This window comes from Pecten maximus, chromosome 7, assembly GCF_902652985.1.
Source record: "Pecten maximus chromosome 7, xPecMax1.1, whole genome shotgun sequence".
NCBI classification, from domain to species: Eukaryota; Metazoa; Mollusca; class Bivalvia; order Pectinida; family Pectinidae; genus Pecten; species Pecten maximus.
The window spans coordinates 39,164,941-39,188,962 of record NC_047021.1 but is presented as its reverse complement, the minus strand read 5'-3'; the positions used below and the strand labels follow the sequence as shown (position 1 = coordinate 39,188,962).

General features: G+C 38.5%; 1 protein-coding gene across 1 annotated transcript; it reads right to left on the bottom strand.

Annotated features, from left to right (window-relative positions):
• Positions 1–467: 467 nt before the first annotated feature.
• On the bottom strand, positions 468–24,022 carry LOC117330811 (complex I assembly factor ACAD9, mitochondrial-like). Its single transcript, XM_033889311.1, has 18 exons — positions 23,752–24,022; positions 23,330–23,420; positions 22,581–22,682; positions 22,273–22,379; positions 21,038–21,138; positions 20,565–20,712; positions 16,715–16,817; positions 14,921–14,994; positions 14,321–14,396; positions 14,011–14,081; positions 13,334–13,453; positions 12,331–12,459; positions 11,528–11,604; positions 11,219–11,327; positions 10,436–10,513; positions 2,525–2,653; positions 1,869–1,941; positions 468–1,587 (listed from the first exon to the last, which is right to left on the bottom strand). Exons 1-18 carry the CDS (start codon positions 23,956–23,958, stop codon positions 1,487–1,489), a joined length of 1,896 nt encoding a protein of 631 aa, XP_033745202.1. The 5' UTR covers positions 23,959–24,022; the 3' UTR covers positions 468–1,486.

Sequence of the window (24,022 nt, the reverse complement as noted above, 5' to 3'; positions counted from 1 at the left end):
TAAAAACTGACAAACTGGTTTGTCCGCATAAAAAAACAGACCTGTGGATTTGGTTTGCATTGATAAGTCCTAGAACAGCTATGGTTATTTATGAGCTGCCTACCCTGAATGCAAGATGCAAGTATTTTCGGAGGCTACAGAATATTCGTGTTTGTCTCCTTGTGATAGTGGGGAATGATGCTGACTTTATAGTGCTACCTCACTGAAGCAGATTGCCGAAGACACCAAGCAAGGCACCCCACCTGGTCACATTTTACTGACAATGGCCAAATAAATTCAGACAGCACTATGGCGCATTAGAGACTGTTTTAGTAAAGCTGTAAACTGAAATATTAAATATCAAGTGCTGATAAAGGTTGTTTGTGAGGATGTTAAGTTGTAAGTCATAATTATAAAAGTTCTGGATAAGTACTAGGACTTGTTTTGTCCTAATATATACAGCACATTACATACTTCAACTCAACACATTTTTCAATAAATAATTTTACTGAAAACAAAATCAAAATTATCACAAACGTAGTTTGAAGATTCATTGTCACTCCAATATAAGGTCCAAAATTTACCTCTAGGAGGCACGTCACATTTTCAAACATTTGAAATCATCATTATACAAATTCAAACATCCACTCTCAAAATGATTACAACTGCTCAAGTCAGTTTCTTCACCAAAACAGCAGTACGAGTATAATTATCTTATTTTGATACAAATTGTACAAATTTTTAAATGAATTTTTCAATAAATGTAAGAAAAGCTCCTTTGATATAAATGGAGTATAGTTTCAGTGTAAAAATAGAGAAAATAATTGTAATTTCTGAAATTAATTTTGAAAGTTTTATCAAAATTTCATTCAACCAAAAATTGTTTCCAATCAGATTATGACGGACCATTTACTGGGTCAGCACAACAACTGGATGATGTCCATATGGTGGTGAAACCAATACAGAAAGTGATATGTGAAAATGAGCAACAAGATGCATTGTATATAGATTACACACAAATATATATGGTTTAGCCGAGTTACCATGAAATCAAAAACATTAAACAATGTATAAATAACTTCATCATGCCAAATTTGAGAGGTTCATGGTAAACACCATTTCCAATAATCACATACAATGTGCAAGAACAAAATCCTTATTATTATTTTTTTTTATTTTGATATCGTGTCGATCCCTACAAAATATAAACCTATACAGATTCAGCCTAACTGTTGTAGTACATTAAACAGCCTATCTGTTGTAGTACATTATTCAGCCTAACTGTTGTACTGTAGTATATTATTCAGCCTATCTGTTGTAGTACATTAAACAGCCTATCTGTTGTTCTGTTGTTCAAGCCTCGTGGAATCCTTTCAAACAGTCAAGTTCGGCTTCCATAAGTTCACAGACATCAAAGTCGACCCTACTGGTTTGTTCAGCTTTTATACCATCACGTTGCATTGTCAATATAACAACCTGTCATTGTAACACAGCCAGTGTGTGGATATCACCAATTCTTCTCCAGTGGGTGGGCCGCGGCATAGCCATGGTTCTTGAATATCGTGTCTGCTATATTATCTAGGGTGTCATCGTTGTTCTCGAATGTTTCTAGCAGAAAGAATTTAAGAAATGTTACATTTTCCCACTTTTGATCACAATGATACTACATGTAAATTATTGATGAAAAGAAACAGAATTTCAGACTGATAATATTTTGTTTTCACTTGCGAAATATCAACCTCTCGGCAATAATTGTATAAGATATGTAGACAGATGACACATCTGTAAACACTGTTTACATTAATTTTTACAACATCAGATCTAAAAATGGAAAAAAAGAGCTTTAGCCTATGGATTTCATGCTGAAGCTACTTTTACATATCTCTTACCTGATCTTAGGTCTTTCATGTTTTTCTCGATCCTTTCACTAGCTTCATGGCAGAATGCTTTAGTCAGCATCACCTAAAACATATCACAGTTGTAATAAATCTCAAGTAAGAATAGGCAGGTTTGTGGTTAAAGTCTGGGTGAATCTCACTGACATATTTTCACGAAATCAAACTATTATGAATCACAAGGTTGAGAGGTTGTACTCGCCACTTTCCTGTAAAAACTTTCAATTATATTTCTATTTCTGTTGGACTGATCCCCCCTTGTATTCATGTGAAGACATTCTAGGATATAGACATTTTGAAAGGAGTTGAAACATTTTAAAATGATTCCCAATAAATTAAATGCAACAAGTATTATGATTGGTAGCATGGTTGTTACATTGACCACTTGAATACTTTTTTTAATGAATATATTTCACTCTTTGCTCTGGTAGAAGGGGAAGCAACTCCCAAGTCAGAAAAAAAAAATCCTGACATTTAACTCTTTTTAATCTGAAAATCAGAGAGCATGTTGGAACAGTACACCTAGACAACTTGGATCTCTATCAACAAGTGCATCCTTAATACAACTCCTGCGATTAAAATCAAATGTGTATATTGTAGGAGGCCACAATGTCTCGGTGTCTGTGGCCACAGTGATGGTGGTAGCTTACCTCATGGTCCGCGTTTTTCAGTCCAATACTGTAAGATCTTGAGGTACGTGCTATGCAGGCTGTCATTCCAAAGAGGTCAATAGCTATGTCAGCTAGACGTTTGAGGTGGATCTGTTGGTCTACAACCTCCTACAAAAAACAGAAGTAATGGAAGTACATGTAGCAAACTTCGACTTTCACAGAGATGATTTAACCACCAAAACCTTCGTTAAGATAGAGTTTGAGAGCACAATCATATCAAGTTCCTCTAAAATTTTCAGCGATGTCTCGTACAAGGTTTTATTTTTCTGGGTCTTGGCAAGTAAATATCAAAACTTCTGGAAAAGTTTCATAAAATCCCTTATATATAATGACAGCAAATTTAAGATTCTTTTTATCGTATAGCTAAGAAAACTTACATTTGGCAGTGTTGAATGTCAGATGTGGAGGGCAAAATCAAACAAATGCAGTCATTTTATTGTACCACTTTCAATTCATGACATTATATTATGTAACATCATTGTCCATATAAATAAGATATCATAACCTAATTCTGACAGGTGCAGCCATTGAAAAATGCTTCAGGGTACCGGTATATTAACTAATTACATGGTAACATACCATATGCAAAATTGCAAAATCAAGTGACTAACAGGCAAATTATGTCATAATGTGTTGTTTTTAGTCCCCTGCCGTTTGAAAAACGGGGGGACTTCAGGTTTACCCTCCGTCCGTCTGTCTGTCTGTCTGTCACGCAACAGTTGTCCGGACAACTCCTTCTAAAGTACTACTCTGATTTTAACGAAACTTGGTATACATGATCAGTATAACATGTAGTTGTGCATCCCACATTTTCCCCCCGAAAAACCATTTTTCAAAATGGCCACCGGCTTCTCATTGGTTGAGGCTTGTCCGGACAACTCCTCTTAAAGTACTACTCCGATTTTAATGAAACTTGGTATGCCTTATCAGTATAACATGTAGTTGTGCATCCCACATTTTATTTTTCGAAAAAACATTTTTCAAAATGGCCGGCTTCTCATTGGTTGAGGCATGTCCGGACAACTCCTCCTAAAGTACTACTCCGATTTTAACGAAACTTGGTATACATTATCAGTATAACATGTAGTTGTGCATTCTTTATTTTGTTTTTGAAAAAAATATTTTTCAAAATGGCCGCCGGCTTCTCATTGGTTGAGGCTTGTCCGGGCAACTCCTCCTAAAGTACTACTCCGATTTTAACGAAACTTGGTATACATGATCAGTATAACAGTTTAAACAAGAGGCCCATGGGGCCTGTATCGCTCACCTGGTTGGATTTGACCAAATGTCAAAATAATGTTCATGTTCAATTTATTCATACACATACTCTCTAAGGGACTGAAAGACCCTATGGATTATTTTTACAACCTAATTGTGTTTGAAGAAACTAAGTCCCTTAGGCTGGGGAAAGACCCTTGGGCCTCTTAGACTCCGCCCCTCAGGCCCCTGGGTGTTCAGAGTAAAATTTATACAAACTCTGTTCCCCTCCCCCCAAGGATGTTCCTGACCAAATATGGTTCTAATTCATTCATAACTTTATGACTTGTAGCAATTTAAAGACTAATCTCTATTCCCCTATTTGGCCCCGCCCCTCAGGCCCCTGGGGGTTCAGAGTAAAAATTTATACAAACTCTGTTCCCCCTTCTCCCAAGGATGTTCCTGTTCAAATTCATCCATAACTTTATGACTAGTAGCGATTTAAATGATTAACCCTATTTCCTCTATTTGGCCCCGCCCCTCAGGCCCCTGGGGATTCAGAGTAAAAATTTATACAAACTCTGTTCCCCTTCTCCCAATGATGTTCCTGACCAAATTTGGTTCAAATTCATTCATAACTTTATGACTAGTAGCGATTTAAAGGATTAACCCTATTTCCCCTCTTTGGCCCCGCCCCTCAGGCCCCTGAGGGTTCAGAGTAAAAATTTATACAAACTTGGTTCCCCTTCCCCCAAGGATGTTCCTGACCAAATCTAATTAAAATCCATGAAAAATTTTATGACCAGTAGCGATTTAAAGACTAATCTCTATTTCCCATATTTGGCTCCACCCCTCAGGCCCCTGGGGGTTCAGAGTAAAAATGTATACAAACTCTGTTCCCCTTCTCCCAAGGATGTTCCTGACCAAATTTGGTTCTAATTCATTCATAACTTTATGACTAGCAGTGATTTAAAAGATTAACCCTATTTCCTCTATTTGGCCCGGCCTCTCAGGCCCCTGGGAGTTCAGAGTAAAAATTAATACAAACTCTGTTCACCTTCCCCCAAGGATGTTCCTGACCAAATCTAGTTAAAATCCATTAAAAACTTTATGACTAGTAGCGATTTAAAGACTAATATCTATTTCCCCTATTTGGCTCCGCCCCTCAGGCCCCTGGGGGTTCAGAGTAAAAATGTATACAAACTCTGTTCCCCTTCTCCCAAGAATGTTACTGACCAAATTTGGTTCAAATTCATTTATAACTTTATGACTAGTATCGATTTAAAGGATTAACCCTATTTCCCCTATTAGGCCCCGCCCCTAAGGCCCCTGGGAGGCCGACCCACCGTTTATACAAAATTGGTTCCCCTTCACCCAAGGATGCTTCAGACCAAACATGGATCAAATCCCTTTATTCCTGCAGAAGAAGAAGGATTTTAAAGAATATGCTATATTCCCCTATTGGGCCCCACCACCCAGGCCCCTGGGAGGCCGGACCCACCGTTTATACAAAATTGGTTCCCCTTCACCCAAGGATGTTTCAGACTAAACATGGATCAAATCCTTTTATTCCTGCAGAAGAAGAAGGATTTTAAAGAATATGCAATATTCCCCTATTGGGCCCCACCCCCCAGGCCCCTGGGGGGCCAGACCCACCGTTTATACAAAATTGGTTCCCCTTCACCCAAGGATGTTTCAGACCAAATATGGATCAAATCCCTTTATTCCTACAGAAGAAGAAGGATTTTAAAGAATTTGCTATATTTCCCCTATTGGGTCCCGCCCCTAAGACCCCTGGGGGGCCAGACCCACCGTTTATACAAAATTGGTTCCCCTTCACCCAAGGATGCTTCAAACCAAATATGAATCAAATCCCTTCATTTCTACAGAAGAAGAAGGATTTTAAAGAATTTGCTATATTTCTCCTATCGGGCCCCGCCCCTAAGGCCCCTGGGGGGCCAGACCCACCGTTTATACAAAATTGGTTCCCCTTCACCCAAGGATGCTTCAAACCAAATATGAATCAAATCCCTTCATTTCTACAGAAGAAGAAGGATTTTAAAGAATTTGCTATATTTCTCCTATCGGGCCCCGCCCCTAAGGCCCCTGGGGGGCCAGACCCACCGTTTATACAAAATTGGTTCCCCTTCACCCAAGGATGCTTCAGACCAAATATGAATCAAATCCCTTCATTTCTACAGAAGAAGAAGGATTTTAAAGAATTTGCTATATTTCCCCTATTGGGCCCCGCCCCTAAGGCCCCTGGGGGGCCAGACCCACCGTTTATACAAAATTGGTTCCCCTTCACCCAAGGATGCTTAAAACCAAATATGAATCAAATCCCTTCATTTCTACAGAAGAAGAAGGATTTTAAAGAATTTGCTATATTTCTCCTATTGGGCCCCGCCCCTAAGGCCCCTGGGGGGCCAGACCCACCGTTTATACAAAATTGGTTCCCCTTCACCCAAGGATGCTTCAGACCAAATATGAATCAAATCCCTTCATTTCTACAGAAGAAGAAGGATTTTAAAGAATTTGCTATATTTCCCCTATTGGGCCCCGCCCCTAAGGCCCCTGGGGGGCCAGACCCACCGTTTATACAAAATTGGTTCCCCTTCACCCAAGGATGCTTCAGACCAAATATGAATCAAATCCCTTCATTTCTACAGAAGATGAAGGATTTTAAAGAATTTGCTATATTTCCCCTATTGGGCCCCGCCCCTAAGGCCCCTGGGGGGCCAGACCCACCGTTTATACAAAATTGGTTCCCCTTCACCCAAGGATGCTTCAGACCAAATATGAATCAAATCCCTTCATTTCTACAGAAGAAGAAGGATTTTAAAGAATTTGCTATATTTCTCCTATCGGGCCCCGCCCCTAAGGCCCCTGGGGGGCCAGACCCACCGTTTATACAAAATTGGTTCCTCTTCACCCAAGATGCTTCAGACCAAACATGGATCAAATCCCTTTATTCCTGCAGAAGAAGAAGGATTTTAAAGAATATGCAATATTCCCCAATTGGGCCCCACCCCCCAGGCCCCTGGGGGGCCAGACCCACCGTTTATACAAAATTGGTTCCCCTTCACCCAAGGATGCTTCAAACCAAATATGAATCAAATCCCTTCATTTCTACAGAAGAAGAAGGATTTTAAAGAATTTGCTATATTTCTCCTATCGGGCCCCGCCCCTAAGGCCCCTGAGGGGCCAGACCCACCGTTTATACAAAATTGGTTCCCCTTCACCCAAGGATGCTTCAGACCAAATATGAATCAAATCCCTTCATTTCTACAGAAGAAGAAGGATTTTAAAGAATTTGCTATATTTCCCCTATTGGGCCCCGCCCCTAAGGCCCCTGGGGGGCCAGACCCACCGTTTATACAAAATTGGTTCCCCTTCACCCAAGGATGCTTCAGACCAAATATGAATCAAATCCCTTCATTTCTACAGAAGATGAAGGATTTTAAAGAATTTGCTATATTTCCCCTATTGGGTCCCGCCCCTAAGACCCCTGGGGGGCCAGACCCACCGTTTATACAAAATTGGTTCCCCTTCACCCAAGGATGCTTCAAACCAAATATGAATCAAATCCCTTCATTTCTACAGAAGAAGGATTTTAAAGAATTTGCTATATTTCTCCTATCGGGCCCCGCCCCTAAGGCCCCTGGGGGGCCAGACCCACCGTTTATACAAAATTGGTTCCCCTTCACCCAAGGATGCTTCAAACCAAATATGAATCAAATCCCTTCATTTCTACAGAAGAAGAAGGATTTTAAAGAATTTGCTATATTTCTCCTATCGGGCCCCGCCCCTAAGGCCCCTGGGGGGCCAGACCCACCGTTTATACAAAATTGGTTCCCCTTCACCCAAGGATGCTTCAGACCAAATATGAATCAAATCCCTTCATTTCTACAGAAGAAGAAGGATTTTAAAGAATTTGCTATATTTCCCCTATTGGGCCCCGCCCCTAAGGCCCCTGGGGGGCCAGACCCACCGTTTATACAAAATTGGTTCCCCTTCACCCAAGGATGCTTAAAACCAAATATGAATCAAATCCCTTCATTTCTACAGAAGAAGAAGGATTTTAAAGAATTTGCTATATTTCTCCTATTGGGCCCCGCCCCTAAGGCCCCTGGGGGGCCAGACCCACCGTTTATACAAAATTGGTTCCCCTTCACCCAAGGATGCTTCAGACCAAATAAGAATCAAATCCCTTCATTTCTACAGAAGAAGAAGGATTTTAAAGAATTTGCTATATTTCCCCTATTGGGCCCCGCCCCTAAGGCCCCTGGGGGGCCAGACCCACCGTTTATACAAAATTGGTTCCCCTTCACCCAAGGATGCTTCAGACCAAATATGAATCAAATCCCTTCATTTCTACAGAAGAAGAAGGATTTTAAAGAATTTGCTATATTTCCCCTATTGGGCCCCGCCCCTAAGGCCCCTGGGGGGCCAGACCCACCGTTTATACAAAATTGGTTCCCCTTCACCCAAGGATGCTTCAGACCAAATATGAATCAAATCCCTTCATTTCTACAGAAGATGAAGGATTTTAAAGAATTTGCTATATTTCCCCTATTGGGTCCCGCCCCTAAGACCCCTGGGGGGCCAGACCCACCGTTTATACAAAATTGGTTCCCCTTCACCCAAGGATGCTTCAAACCAAATATGAATCAAATCCCTTCATTTCTACAGAAGAAGAAGGATTTTAAAGAATTTGCTATATTTCTCCTATCGGGCCCCGCCCCTAAGGCCCCTGGGGGGCCAGACCCACCGTTTATACAAAATTGGTTCCTCTTCACCCAAGGATGCTTCAGACCAAATATGAATCAAATCCCTTCATTTCTACAGAAGATGAAGGATTTTAAAGAATTTGCTATATTTCCCCTATTGGGTCCCGCCTCTAAGACCCCTGGGGGGCCAGACCCACCGTTTATACAAAATTGGTTCCCCTTCACCCAAGGATGCTTCAGACCAAATATGAATCAAATCCCTTCATTTCTACAGAAGAAGAAGGATTTTAAAGAATTTGCTATATTTCCCCTATTGGGCCCCGCCCCTAAGGCCCCTGGGGGGCCAGACCCACCGTTTATACAAAATTAGTTCCCCTTCACCCAAGGATGCTTCAAACCAAATATGAATCAAATCCCTTCATTTCTACAGAAGAAGAAGGATTTTAAAGAATTTGCTATATTTCTCCTATCGGGCCCCGCCCCTAAGGCCCCTGGGGGGCCAGACCCACCGTTTATACAAAATTGGTTCCCCTTCACCCAAGATGCTTCAGACCAAATATGAATCAAATCCCTTCATTTCTACAGAAGAAGAAGGATTTTAAAGAATTTGCTATATTTCCCCTATTGGGCCCCGCCCCTAAGGCCCCTGGGGGGCCAGACCCACCGTTTATACAAAATTGGTTCCCCTTCACCCAAGGATGCTTCAGACCAAATATGAATCAAATCCCTTCATTTCTACAGAAGATGAAGGATTTTAAAGAATTTGCTATATTTCCCCTATTGGGTCCCGCCCCTAAGACCCCTGGGGGGCCAGACCCACCGTTTATACAAAATTGGTTCCCCTTCACCCAAGGATGCTTCAAACCAAATATGAATCAAATCCCTTCATTTCTACAGAAGAAGAAGGATTTTAAAGAATTTGCTATATTTCTCCTATCGGGCCCCGCCCCTAAGGCCCCTGGGGGGCCAGACCCACCGTTTATACAAAATTGGTTCCCCTTCACCCAAGGATGCTTCAAACCAAATATGAATCAAATCCCTTCATTTCTACAGAAGAAGAAGGATTTTAAAGAATTTGCTATATTTCTCCTATCGGGCCCCGCCCCTAAGGCCCCTGGGGGGCCAGACCCACCGTTTATACAAAATTGGTTCCCCTTCACCCAAGGATGCTTCAGACCAAATATGAATCAAATCCCTTCATTTCTACAGAAGAAGAAGGATTTTAAAGAATTTGCTATATTTCCCCTATTGGGCCCCGCCCCTAAGGCCCCTGGGGGGCCAGACCCACCGTTTATACAAAATTGGTTCCCCTTCACCCAAGGATGCTTAAAACCAAATATGAATCAAATCCCTTCATTTCTACAGAAGAAGAAGGATTTTAAAGAATTTGCTATATTTCTCCTATCGGGCCCCGCCCCTAAGGCCCCTGGGGGGCCAGACCCACCGTTTATACAAAATTGGTTCCCCTTCACCCAAGGATGCTTCAGACCAAATATGAATCAAATCCCTTCATTTCTACAGAAGAAGAAGGATTTTAAAGAATTTGCTATATTTCCCCTATTGGGCCCCGCCCCTAAGGCCCCTGGGGGGCCAGACCCACCGTTTATACAAAATTGGTTCCCCTTCACCCAAGGATGCTTCAGACCAAATTTGGTCGAAATCCACTGAGTAGTTTAGGACTAGTAGCGATTTAAAGGAAAAGTTGACGGACGGACGACGGACGACCGACGGACGACGGACGCTGCGCCATGCCATAAGCTCACTGGCCCTTCGGGCCAGGTGAGCTAAAAATGGGAAATGAACAGGTGCACTCCTAGGTCAGGCAGGGGACTTTGTATTGCTGTTGCAATACTATCAATCATTGTTCTTTTTACCCTCACAAATATCGGAGCAATATCACCACAACACCCAACAGTACAAGACAACCAATACTGATTTGTAACTATGGATTTTTCTGACAAACCTTTTTGTATTTGGACAGTATCTTCACCACCACCCTCTGTAAATGTAGAGTATATTTTTCCAACATGTCCGCTTGAGGCTGAAACACAAATAAATCTAAATTACAGTATTCCACATTTTTTGAAAAAAACTTGATAATTACCTCGTAAATCAGATACATATACAGTGTATATTGCACAACACGCTAAAAAAATTGTATTAAATACATGATTAATTAAGTGAACAATTAAGTTTATTGTATCAAATTTGTTGCGAAGCTGAATAAACTTTGCATAGTGTAAATGAAGGGATCTGTCAAATAGACATTGGATTCTGTAGACATTTGTACTTTCAGACAGTTGTGGATGAGACACAAAGACATATGTTTAAAATTTGGTCTGTGTCTAAATTTCAATAATACTTGTTTCAATTGAAAAATTTAAACTTCATTTATTTTACAATTATTGCATAACAAGCTTTATCAACTTATATCAATCACTGTTGTTGGCCCTGATGGAAGGGTGTGAGGGATCTTACAGTAAGAGATAACCCGAGTTCATTGAGAGATCTCACATGGTCGGGCGAGTGATCTTATAACTTTTTGCGTTGGAATGGAGATTTGAACTAGGGTTGCCTAGGTGACAGGCTTCAGTGTTACCACTGCATCCCCCGACCACCAAGAAGTTTATCAGTTTAACAGAAGTGTAGGCGTGATTTTTTTTTCTTTTTTTTTTCGTAACTTGTATTTTTTATTCAATACAATGATACATGTATATGATAAACAGAGCACTTTGTAACATCTTACCTTCAGGGTCGGGTGGATACCCTCATGCAACCTCATTGTCAATTTTGGCTCGGTCTGGAAGTACATTCCCACCAAGGCTGAAGGATTGGTGAGAATGTTTGAGAGTTTTCTGCAATTCAAAGAAGACAATAAATTTGACTGTTGACTGCCATTACCTCATCTAAGTTTACTCATACCTCTTAAGATTTTCTATTGTTACCCTTCACCAAGGTCATAGCACCCTAAAAATAGGAACTTGTAAGATTATTGGACGTTTTAAGAATGATGCCACATTGTAAGAAAGTTAAAAAGAAACTGTTGTTTACTTACATTTGTTCTTTGAGGTCCTTGCCAGCACTTTGTAGTCCATTCAGAGCAACAAACATTCTCAAAATCTCATTTGTTCCCTGTGAAATAAAGACATTCTGGCACTTAAAACACAACAATCTTTTCATAAATTTATCCTCAAATAAGCTCCTTTCTATAGAACATTCCATAGTATTAAAGGGACATTCCTTCATTTGGACATCAGAAACTTGCAAAATTTCTATTGATAAAATCTATGCCCGAATGAGGATTATATGAGTTTATGCCTGCTAATAATGAAAGTAATGTCGAAATGTACAGAAAAATGATGTTTCGTACACAAAAAATGTCTGCCTTTGAGGTAATTAGTGATACTCTGGGTCAAATTGAGAATTTTACTACTTGGGATAAAATATACTTTTCTCATTTAGTTTCATTTTGGTGACCTACATTTTACTTAAAACGAAGGAATGCCCCTTTAAACTTAGGCAAGGGCTTAGTTGTGAACTGTAGCTTATTATTTTAAAATTGATGGTTTTGCAAACATGAAGAAGGGGCTTATTTGTGAGCATTATGCTTATTTGTAGATAAATATTGTAATATACACAAAATTGTGTTAATGACATCCCCAAAATAGTTCGCTACACTGTTTGAAAATAATCTAAGAAATTCCAAATTAATTGTCGGAGTCCAGTAGGGTGTATTATGTCTCAAAAAGATTCAATGTGTCAGTGAAAAATGCCTCCTAAATTCACAAAGCCATCAATGTAACACCAAATGTATATTTGTTGAATGACTTCATTGCTATCAAATTCTTGATAACTTACCTCAAATATCATCAAAATTCGTCCATCTCGAAGATATCTCTCATATGGATAATCCTTCATGTAACCAAGGCCTCCTAAGATCTGTAGGCACTCGTTTACACAAACCCAGCATCCTTCTGAGCTGAAAATCTACAAAATAAGGAACTATTTAACACAAATACAGCAAAGCTGGGGCAAAACTCCTATCAAATTGCAATATTATCCTGAGGACAGATTATGTGTAGAAAGTTTTAATCCAGAATGAAAGTATGAGTGCTAAGGATTAAAATTCAAGTTGATTTTGCTCTGCCAGTTGAAGCAGTCATACCAGAAAGGTTAAGGTACACAGATCTGGACGAATGCTGGTCCTTGGACAATAATGTAGATATATGAGTCAAGCTTCACAAGTCCAAAACTAAATGGCTGACTGTCAGTAGTTATCTGAAGTTCTACACAAAACAAGTTGATCTGTCTTCCAAGAAATGTTCAGTATATGATATTCATGAAATATAAACATGTTTACATAATTGTTTACAACAGAAAACTCCAAAACTCTGCAATTTTGTATGCAACCTGTTACACTCCCCATATCAGGTAAATGTTCATATATTGCAAAAAATAGTTAGGTGCTACCTGGGCCATTTCAACCAGGCTACATGAAATTGCAGCCTTAAAAGGGACATAGCTTACTTGAAATCACAGCCTTAAAAGGGACATAAATCACATGAAATCGCAGCCTTAAAAGGGACATAACTCACACGAAATCACAGCCTTAAAAGGGACATAAATCACATGAAATTGCAGCCTTAAAGGGACATATCTCACATGAAATCGCAGCCTTAAAAGGAACATAAATCACAAGAAATCACAGTCTTAAAAGGGACATAAATCTTATGAAATCACAGCCTTAAAAGGGACATAAATCACATGAAATCACAGCCTTAAAAGGGACATAAATCACATGAAATTGCAGCTTTGAAAGGGACATAACTCTCATCATCAGGCCATATGGCATTAGCCTTACCTTGACCATTGCTGCCTCTAACGAGCAGTCAGGTTGTTGATACTGGTCAATGATACCTGCTGTCCAGTAGGCCATACTTTCCATAGCATATGTTGTGACGGCCATCTTTGCAAATTTTTCCTGAAGACATTTATAAAAAAGACCTTCATGTTTGGTTCCCTACACCAGAGTTAATGGACAATACAATTTTTTGCACAATTTTCAGCTTAATATTGCATACTGTTGAAAGGGTGCAACAACATTTATAGTTATATGTTCCTATGCATCCTCTATTTAAAAACTCATGCTTGTTTGTTTCATAGCTCTTTTTTGCCTGTATAATGAAAACATGAAGTCATTTCACATTTATTTTGCTCATTAAATTAAACTGCAGTTTTGCACAAAAAGCAGTCTTATAAAAAACAAAATAAGTTTCAGCCATATTTCAACATTTTACAAATATACAACTTTAATATGTATATCATAAAAAAATATTAAAAATCAACTATGAATATACAATTAAACTGTCTGCTTCTTTCAAACACCATTGTAAGAGCATGCACACATACTTTTTAAGAATAAGGTTTTAAATGACCAGCTTTCACTAGGTACAATTTCATATTTTCACTACACAAGAATGTGTTGATGGGTTAAAATTTGGTGTATCATGAGAAATATAGCATAATTTTGAATTTCACCTTTATCAGTCGGAATTCTGAAAGGTGCTTCCCAAACTGCTTCCTGCTTATCGCATGTTCTGCTGTCATGGCTACAACACAAAACAAATCTAACGAGTTTGGAGGGATCTAAACAATACATAAAACAAACTAGAGAAAATTCTCCGTTCTCCATTTCTGAAATTATAGCTTGTAACTTCGAGTTTCACTGATTTTAAACCTTTGCACATAAAGCAATTTCTTTTTAGATAACTGCCTGTAATTAATCTTTCTTTGTATTAAGGATCTTTAAAATTCATAATAGAAATTTGACGAAATTTCATGTGCTCACCAATCAACTTTTTAAGAATACCAGCTCCTGAGCTCCCCATACTGAATCGTCCACTGTTCAATATGTTCATGGCAACCTGAGACAAAAGGAATGAAAATAGAATGATATAGATAAATATGATTACGTAATGAAATTTTCACTAGATATCTTATATCTCCTTGGAAACAATATCAAGCCCAAAAGAAATCTGCCTGGAGAGCATATACCCTGCAAACAATACTTACCTTCATATAACCGTAGCAACACCAGATAAACAAACATGCTGGGTATTGCTACAGCAATACATGTCCCCTACCAGCACCTGCTAAAAGCAGTAAGTGACCTTGACCTTGACCAAAAACGCAACTCGACCTTGATCTGTAGCTACTCATACTGAAGTTACATACCAACATTCATCAATATACCTTGAAGTATGGCTGAGAAAAATGTGGAATACTGAGTGGACAAATGGACAGGGAGAACTTTAAGTCCCCCCTCTCTTATAATTAATATTCTTCACTTAGAAAAAACAATGGTTTTGAATATGCTTGAGAGGTTATTGCCAAATAGGATTTTTACTTATGAAAAGACAATTTCTTTTGCAATAGTCATATTAAATACCTTGAATCCCCCGCCGACCTCTCCTAGGACATTTTCAACAGGGACTGGAGTGTTGTCAAAGTGAACCTCGCATGCTACAAACAGAAATTAAACAATGTAATAGTATTTTCAAGAGAGTTGCTTAAATTGCAAATCTAGAATGAGTTATTAAATCTATTCAGATATTTGAATTAATTCACACTGGTGTCCATGAAACCTTGCCTTTTTTGCTTGTTTAATGGAAATATCACCCTGTCAACAGCCAAGGGACTTTTGAGGCAGGGCCTCCTTATAGTAGCTGGTGGCTACCTCATTGAACATCATACAGGGGGCTTAGTGCATTCTATTCAGAGGAATATGGATAATATGTCTTAATAAACGACACAACCACGTAAGCACAGAATGGTCCGTGATCTCAGCTTTCTCAGAAATCTATTTGGTTTATTTTGTTTAACGTCCTATTAACAGCCAGGGTCATTTAAGGATTACCAGGTTTTGGAGGTGGAGGAAAGCTGGAGTACCCGGAGAAAAACCATTGACCAATGAGCAGTACCAGGCAACTGCCCCATTCGAACTCGCAACATTTGTGACACCTTAACCTTGGCCACTGCAGCCCCATCAGAAACCCAATCTGCCCAATTAGCTAGTATGTATTGAACCACACACCTCAGATATTCAACTGAAGTTGAGTTGGTGGATGACAACAGACCAATTTTGAGCCTCTCTTGCCTTTTGTGATGATCTTTTCTCGCACTTCGGACAGGGAAATCTCACGTGATACCCAGTGCTAGATTTTTCTATCTCGTCCGATCTGTCTGGTACCTTTACGTGAGTTTTGGCGGAATTTTAACCCATTCATGTATTCATCCGCGCAAGTTAACCAATATTATTAGAAATATGTGCATTCAAACTGTTTTTGTCATGTATTTAATTACTATGCATTGTTTGGTTGGTTGTTGTTTATTATTAAAATAATATGTACCGATTGATCATTGTTTTTCTTCTTTGATATAACCGAACTATATTTTCACGCGAAAGGACTGAATTCGAAGCGCAGATGAAGTGGTTAATCGGCTATGAACCGGGAGGCCCCAGACGGGATACTCTTACACTCTAAACGCATATATAGATGGGTTGTTATTATACAACTAGATATATGTAAGAGGTGCGAGAAAAAAAATCTATTACCTGTAAGTGATCGAGATCGGGTTATCTCAGTCTCGGGCTAAGATTCTGTAACATCCCAACCTCGGCTAACACCTCGGTTGGGATTATGTTACAGAATCTTAGCCCTCGACCGAGATAACCTGATCTCGATCACTTACAGGTAATAGATTTTATTAAACATAGCAATGAGTTAATATGACATTTGAACCAACTTGGATCAAACAGGGTAATATCACATATCATTCTTGTAAAATGCATCTTCATTTCTCTGTATTTATGTCATGTTGTATGTTATAATTCTTACATATTTATCCAACAAGAGGCTTGAAGTACGTAATTATCCAGGCATAAGCCTATGTCTGGTAATAAGCCCACCTAAGTTAATTGCAGTTCAGTGAAAATGCTAATACATGTGTAGCAGAACTGGACTGGGCTGAACACCGGTGGCCATGTAGCTCAAATGGTCAGAACGTCCATCTAGAGTTTGAAGGTCCTGGGTTCGAGTCCCAGTCTGGTCGTTTCCTTTTCCCTCTCCTGTTACACATGTTATTTCATTGTCCTGCAATAAGCCCACCCCTACTTTGATTTGAAGTTAAACTCTTGACCCAGACTGGGCTTATTACGGGATATATATATTGTAATACTCACTGTTGGAGCCGCGGATGCCTAGCTTGTCTTCTGGCTTGCCACTGGTAATGCCACCAAAACTTCTCTCCACAATAAAAGCCGTTACTTTATCAACCTTCTTTCCCTGAGAAAAACCAACAAGATATATTCCAATAGTGTAACGACTAATTAAACCACAGGTATTTCATGCTTCGTTGTAGCTCCGAACAACTGCATTGTAAATCCTGTGCTGCAATGCTTTATAATACTGATCTATCAAATAAGAACATATACCATAAAAAGTTATTTTCAAATAGAATACAGTGTATTAATATCTATTTCGAATAAAGAACGAATTTGTTAAAAAAAATTACTGATATCTTGAAAATAAAATAAATCAAGAAACTTACGGTTCATTTCAAAATTTCCTCGAAAAACACATGTTTTCTTATCAAACTTTTGTAAAAACAACAATAAATTCAACCAGTTAAAACCTTTACAACAGTAGTAAGGATAATTATCATTATATCATGAACAGTTGCTGCCATTAATGTCATAAATGGGTACCTTTCTCACTCTTTATCAATATACGAGCCAAGGGTTTATTGATATGTTGTGAGTCTCGTATTAAAGGAGGTACTCAAGGATGTTCTTTTTGAGTCCTACTATTCTCTGACTATATAGGGCTGTGTACCCAAGGACTAGTCTCATTTGGATAGTTTATATCGACGAGGTAGCACTCTAAACTAAACAAGACAGGTGGCTTTTGCAAAATGGACAAAATCGGATAGAGTTAGGGTTAGGGTGAAAGAGTCTGTCATTGCCATGGCTACCATTCATGATTGTGGCTTTAAATTGATTGAGCATCCACCTTATTCACCTGATCTCGCTCCATCAGACTTTCATCTACAATGTATTTCTAAAACTCAAAACAGCTATATCAGGCACCCTAACCCTAACCCTAACATACAGTAGATGACTTTCTGAACAGCCAAGAAAGGAGTTCTATAAAAGTGGCATTGAGGCCCCTAAACACCGCTGGCAAAAGTGTATAGATACTGAAGGGGATTATGTTGAAAAATAATACAATATGTCCGGCAAAATTCAAATCCTTCAATATCAGGCTCACAACTTATCAATCAGCCCTCGTATATCATACAAAAACATACACCAGTAATGATTTACGGAACTCTTCATTCACAGTTCTTTAAAGTCAATTTCAAAGGGACAATTCAGTGAACATTTAACGAGATTAAAATCAATATATCACTCCTAATGACAGTTTTACAATCGTTAATAAGGAGACTTGCCCAGGTGGTCAGTTTTTATTTCTTGAGAAAACAAGAGGCCCATGGGGCCTGTATCGCTCACCTGGTTGGATTTGACCAAATGTCAAAATAATGTTCATGTTCAATTTGTTAATACATTATACAAAAATGTACTCTCTGAAAGACCATATGGATTATTTTTTACAACATAATGGTGTTTAAAGAAACTAAGTCCCTTAGGGTGGGGAAAACCCTTTGGCCTATGTTTACATAAGAATTGTGTTTATCCCTTAATGCCCAGCGTTACTATACATAGTTATGGGATTGAGGGTCACAGTAACCATTTATGCAAAATCTGTTCCCCCATCACCACGGATGTTTCTGACCAAATTGGGTTCAAATCCATTTAAAACTCAAATCTCTATTTCCCCTATTTGGCCCCTCCCTTCAGGCCCCTTGGTGGTCAGAGTCAATATTTATATAAACTCTCTTTCCCCCTTCCCCTAAGAATATTCCAGACCAAATTTGGTTCAAATCCATTAATAACTTTATGAATAATAGCGATTTAAAGGATAAACCCCTATTTCCCTATTTGGCCCCGCCCCTCAGGCCAATTGGGGTTCAGAGTAAAATTTTATACAAACTCTGTTCACCTTCTGCCAAGAATGTTCCTGACCAAATTTGGTTCAAATTCATTAATAACTTTATGACTAGTAGCGATTTAAAGGAGTAACCCTATTTCCCCTATTTGGCCCCGCCCCTCAGGCCCCTGGGGGTTCAGAGTAAAAATTTATACAAACTCTGTTCCCCTTCTGCCAAGGATGTCACTGACCAAATTTGGTTCAAATTCATTCATAACTTCATGACTAGTAGCGATTTAAAGGAGTAACCCTATTTCCCCTATTTGGCCCCGCCCCTCAGGTCCCTAGGGGTTCAGAGTAAAAATTTATACAAACTCTGTTCCCCTTCTGCCAAGGATGTTCCTGGCCAAATTTGGTTCAAATTCATTCATAACTTTATGATTAGTAGCGATTTAAAGGAGTAACCCTATTTCCCCTATTTGGCCCCGCCCCTCAGGCCCCTGGGGGTTCAGAGTAAAAATTTATACAAACTCTGTTCCCCTTCTGCCAAGGATGTTCCTGACCAAATTTGGTTCAAATTCATTCATAACTTTATGACTAGTAGCGATTTAAAGGAGTAACCCTATTTCCCTATTTGGCCCCGCCCCTCAGGCCCCTGGGGGTTCAGAGTAAAAATTTATACAACTCTGTTCACCTTCTGCCAAGGATGTTCCTGACCAAATTTGGTTCAAATTCATTCATAACTTCATGACAAGTAGCGATTTAAAGGATTAACCCTATTTCCCCTATTTGGCCCCGCCCCTCAGGCCCCTGGGGGTTCAGAGTAAAACTGTATACAAACTCTGTTCCCCTTCCCCCAAGGATGTTCCTGACCAAATTTGGTGAAAATCCATTCAATACTTTATGACTAGTAGCGATTTAAAGAAAAAGTTGACGGACGACGGACGCTGCACCATGGCATAAGCTCACCGGCCCTTCGGGCCAGGTGAGCTAAAAACTGGTGATAAATTCAACCTTTGTCCAAAATAGCAACCCTTGTCCAAAATCATGACGTTACAGCATGTTTGATTCAACTTATACAAAATTGATATATATACTCAATAGATTTTGTGAGAAATTAACTGTTTATAATTGAATTCAAACAAAAACTTTTATGAGGAATTCTATAACATACTTTAACAACTAAATTTTCCCTCAAAACTTCTTAATACTGGAAAGCATGGCATGTAGGTACTCCAATAATATTAGAGGTTTACACGACAAGAAACTTTTGACAGGCTTTCATGTAACCTCTAATCTCCATCGCACGCAGAACCTGTTGCAGTGACACCTCTCATTAAAATCGCTTAAAAGTTATAATAACTCACATTTTATACAATGTGACTTACATAATTCTATTAAGCTATGATAAATAAACACAGTTAAAATATTGTGTCCATATCTATATCCAAAATCAGTGATTATTAGCCTCTCCTGTCATTTAAGCATAGGTCCCATTTGTATATACTGCCATACTTGTTTTGACTGTGACCTCTCAGGGTTATTTCCGGTTTATCAAAATTTGGAGTTGAAATAGACGAAACAAACGAAACGCTTTTTAGTGACCCAGTATTTGAACACAGTAGGTTGCAAGTGAATCATTGTGGATTTAATTATATTTAAGAGGTATCCATCAACAGTTTGTACATAAATGGATTAATACTTTATCAACAAGTAAGCGTACAGATAGTTGTTGACATGAATTATTGTTTTAGATGGTTTATAACACTTTTTTTGTCGCGCCCCAGAATCAGGGCGCTGGCAGCTACAAGAAAAAAACACTGATGGGATATGAGGTCGCAATATCCACCAATGTAATCAGGTGGAAAAAGACCTCATATACGTATAGGAGTAGGCATGTAGGGTACCTGATGTCTTGTTTCACAAATCATATTTTCATTACTCTACAATGACAGCAATAAAGCATCTATTTATAACTTATTAAAAAGTGACAACACTAATTTTGGGCTGTCATTAAAGACAATACAATAAGTCTATTCTCACCTCCTTTTCCACTTCTGTTTTGGCAAATACAGTGAAGATCTCGGCTATGCCTCCATTGGAGATCCAAATCTTGCCACCATTTAGGTGAAACGTTTTACCATCCTCTGAAAGGGTAGCTTTCGTTTGTATGGAGGCAGCATCACTTCCACTAAAGCAAAAACACATTTGATTGGCATTAAAATTAAATAGCATACAGTCAATTTCGCTTTGTAGAATTTTAAAATTTGAAGGCATTATGATAGCACTTTAAATCAGAAAGTTACCTATCAAATATTACTCCTGACCCTATAGCACTTAAAATTATACAAAAAATATAATAAACACTGTTTTAATGTCTGCTTTTATAAAAAATATAATAAAAACCTGTTTTGAACAGATTCTTTAAATGCTACAATATGACTTCTCTTGAAAATTCTCAAGTTTTAAAATATTTTATACAGGTACTTGATAATCAGAGATTTTGCTCTAGTTACCTAGATGGTTCTGTGAGACAGAAGGCTGCTACGTGTTCTCCTGTTGCAAGCTTAGGAAGATATTTTTCTTTCTGTTGGTCATTTCCAGCGATCAATATTCCCTGATAAAGAAAGAAAAAAATAACACTCTTTAAATTTCAATATCATCATTCTAACATTCATATACAATCATTGAAATATATTCTGATGTATAAGTATGTAAATACCGGTATACATTCTGTACTATATTGCTAAATCTGGGTGATTATGATAAGCAAACTTTAGGGCTGGTGGAACAGACATAATCAGAAATCTTGATAAAATCATATATTCAGATTATAATGCATCTCCATGTATGTAAGGGAGATAACCACATATTTTTGCTAGTACATTGTGTACAAGTTCAGGGAGTAGTAGTGTGCAGCTAGCTGGGATCAAACCCGCGACCCTCGGCTTACTGGTCCGCCGCTCTACTGACTGAGCTTAAGGGAAATTCCTCCTAGCCGGAAGCTAGAAGGCGACCATACAATTATTTACAATTAAAACCCGGCCTGCTACACTACTCCCTCCTTCAAACATGTTCGCCTCCGAACACACCAACCCAGGTTCTATCTCCAAGGAAGCATCTTGCTTTCACTTGGAGTAGTCTGCGCACCAATGTAAAAGTTCAAGGAGTAGTAATGTGCAGCCAGCCAGGATCGAACCCGCGACCCTCGGCTTACTGGTCCGCCGCTCTACCGACTGAGCTTAAGGGAAATTCCCCCTAGCCGGAAGCTAGAAGGCGACCATACAACTATTTACAATTAAAACCCGGCCTGCTACACATTGTATTCTGAAAGATTTTAAAAAGATCTATAATTTTTTTGCCTTCAATCATAGGAAAATATATTACCAGCAATCTTTTTTTCAGTATAAATCTAATTGTACAAAGACATGCACAATTGAGTACGTTTTTTTTAAGGATTTATCAATGGGTCATTCTAGAAAAACTAAGTTTACCAGGTATTAATTCTGTTTTGTTCCCCATTAGAATATAAAACTGTTGGTACGCCGTACAGTCATAACTGCAACAGGAAAGATAATCTCCCATATGACAAAGTGTTATTGAGAATTACAATATAACTTTCACAAAATCGGAAAGTAAGTTTTAGAAATTTTCTATTGTCTAAAAACATCAGAAAGTACGTATTATGTATATCTTTTATAGTTGTAGCACAAACCTACAGCCCAATAAATTTAGGAGCACGGGTAAGTACCTTGAGTCCAATTGATTGATGGGCTGCCAATGTGACAGCCACAGATCCATCCAATGCCGTTATCTCTGCCAGACGAGCGAACTTAGTCGCATTTAAACCAAGACCACCTGCAAGTAGAATTAATTCAGTTTTGGGATACCATATTTGTACCTTACAACAATCGACATAATTACCAACATAGAAAAATGTATATTATTTCTATTCAAATGACATGAAAAGTGGGTAGTCTAACTGCATCACAGGCTGTAGAATAATTATTTATTCAAATATACCATGTGACATTGCTATTGAATGAAATCTACACTTACCATGTTCCTCTGGGATCTGCTGGCCAAATAAACCCAGGTCCTTAATTTCTTGGAGTGTTTCCTCCGATATTTTTGCGTTTACATCAATCGATTTGGAATCCACTGCCGTATGTAAAAAGATTGTGTTGAGCATGAGTATTACAATAGAATACAATTATGAAATAAAAATAGGATTCAAACCTGAACATATTATGTACTTGAAAAATGTATATCAATTTTCAGAATACATCAGTTGAAATATATATCATTCTTCAATGGCAAATATTGTGGATGTGATCTATCTGAAAGAATGAAATAATTTGGATATTCTTCAAGAGACATTGTCCAAAATAAGTTTAAATCTTTTTGTTATATATGAATAGGAGTTTGAAAAGAAATTTTGGAAATGAGACTTCGGTCTATGTCCTTTGCGAAATTTACTCCAACAACGTAACAGTTTGACACTGCGAGAAATTCATGACAGGTGCAGTTGGCACATTAACATCAGATAATAAATGGCCGACCAGCAGCCTCTTTATGTTATAAGAATATGCCAAAATATGCATCAGAAAAACCATAATTCAATCAACAACTTTGACAGATTTTTCTAAACTCTGAAAACAACTTTGAACAACAAACTCAATAAGTGAATACATCTAAACCAATAACATATCAATATATGATTGTCAGCTAAGATGAATATATAAGACTGGTTTTCTCGTTGCTGATTTTACACAACTGACAGAAAAATGCTCAATTCAGAAACTTACATCCTTCCTCGAAGTATTTTTCTATCGGTTGAACCATTTGGTTTAAATCATTCAGTTCATCTTCACTGATAGTGGGGTAGGCCAGGAATGTCTGTATAATACAAGAATCACAAGAATTATAAAATGAAATATTCTTATTTCATACCTTCAACATTTTTTTCTCCCGAATAAAAATTAACTTGCCTTTGGTCTAGCCCAATAAGAGCAACATAGCCAGCCTCAACGACTTCCAAATTATAATTACATAACCTTTAATTTGTTGAAATTGTTTATCGTTAGAAACTTTCTCCCTTTTGTCATAAGCAGGGCATCTCCAATACGTTTTCTAAATACATGTAGCGAGTATTATCAATTATTTGAAGAAAAATATTTGAACATTTTTCCACAAAAAAAAAAGATTGTTGCAATTATTTTTTTCTGACCTTATCCAACTTTCCCGAGAACAGATTTTTAGCAAACGGGATGTTAGTGACAGGTCGGCTGTCGGTCTCCGAGCCGGATACGGAAGATTCTGTTTGAGAAGTAACTGAGGACGCACATCGTTGTAGTGCAACGTAAGGTCGATATGTTTTAAGAGAATGGCATTTCGGCGATGCTCTTGCCAACTGTACACTGATTTTAGAAAACATGTTTGGTTCCTATCAGGGCAAAGTCCGTCGTGCCGGTTGACTGATCAGCGTAAATTACATGTTT

Excerpts from the sequence above, each read along its gene's own strand:
- LOC117330811 (XM_033889311.1), bottom strand. The coding sequence starts at position 23,958 with ATGTTTTCTAAAATCAGTGTACAGTTGGCAAGAGCATCGCCGAAATGC. Across the intron at positions 2,654-10,435 it reads TACTGTCCAAATACAAAAAG|GAGGTTGTAGACCAACAGAT; the intron begins GTTTGTCAGAAA and ends TGTTTTTTGTAG. Across the intron at positions 1,942-2,524 it reads TGAAAAACGCGGACCATGAG|GTGATGCTGACTAAAGCATT; the intron begins GTAAGCTACCAC and ends GATATGTTTTAG.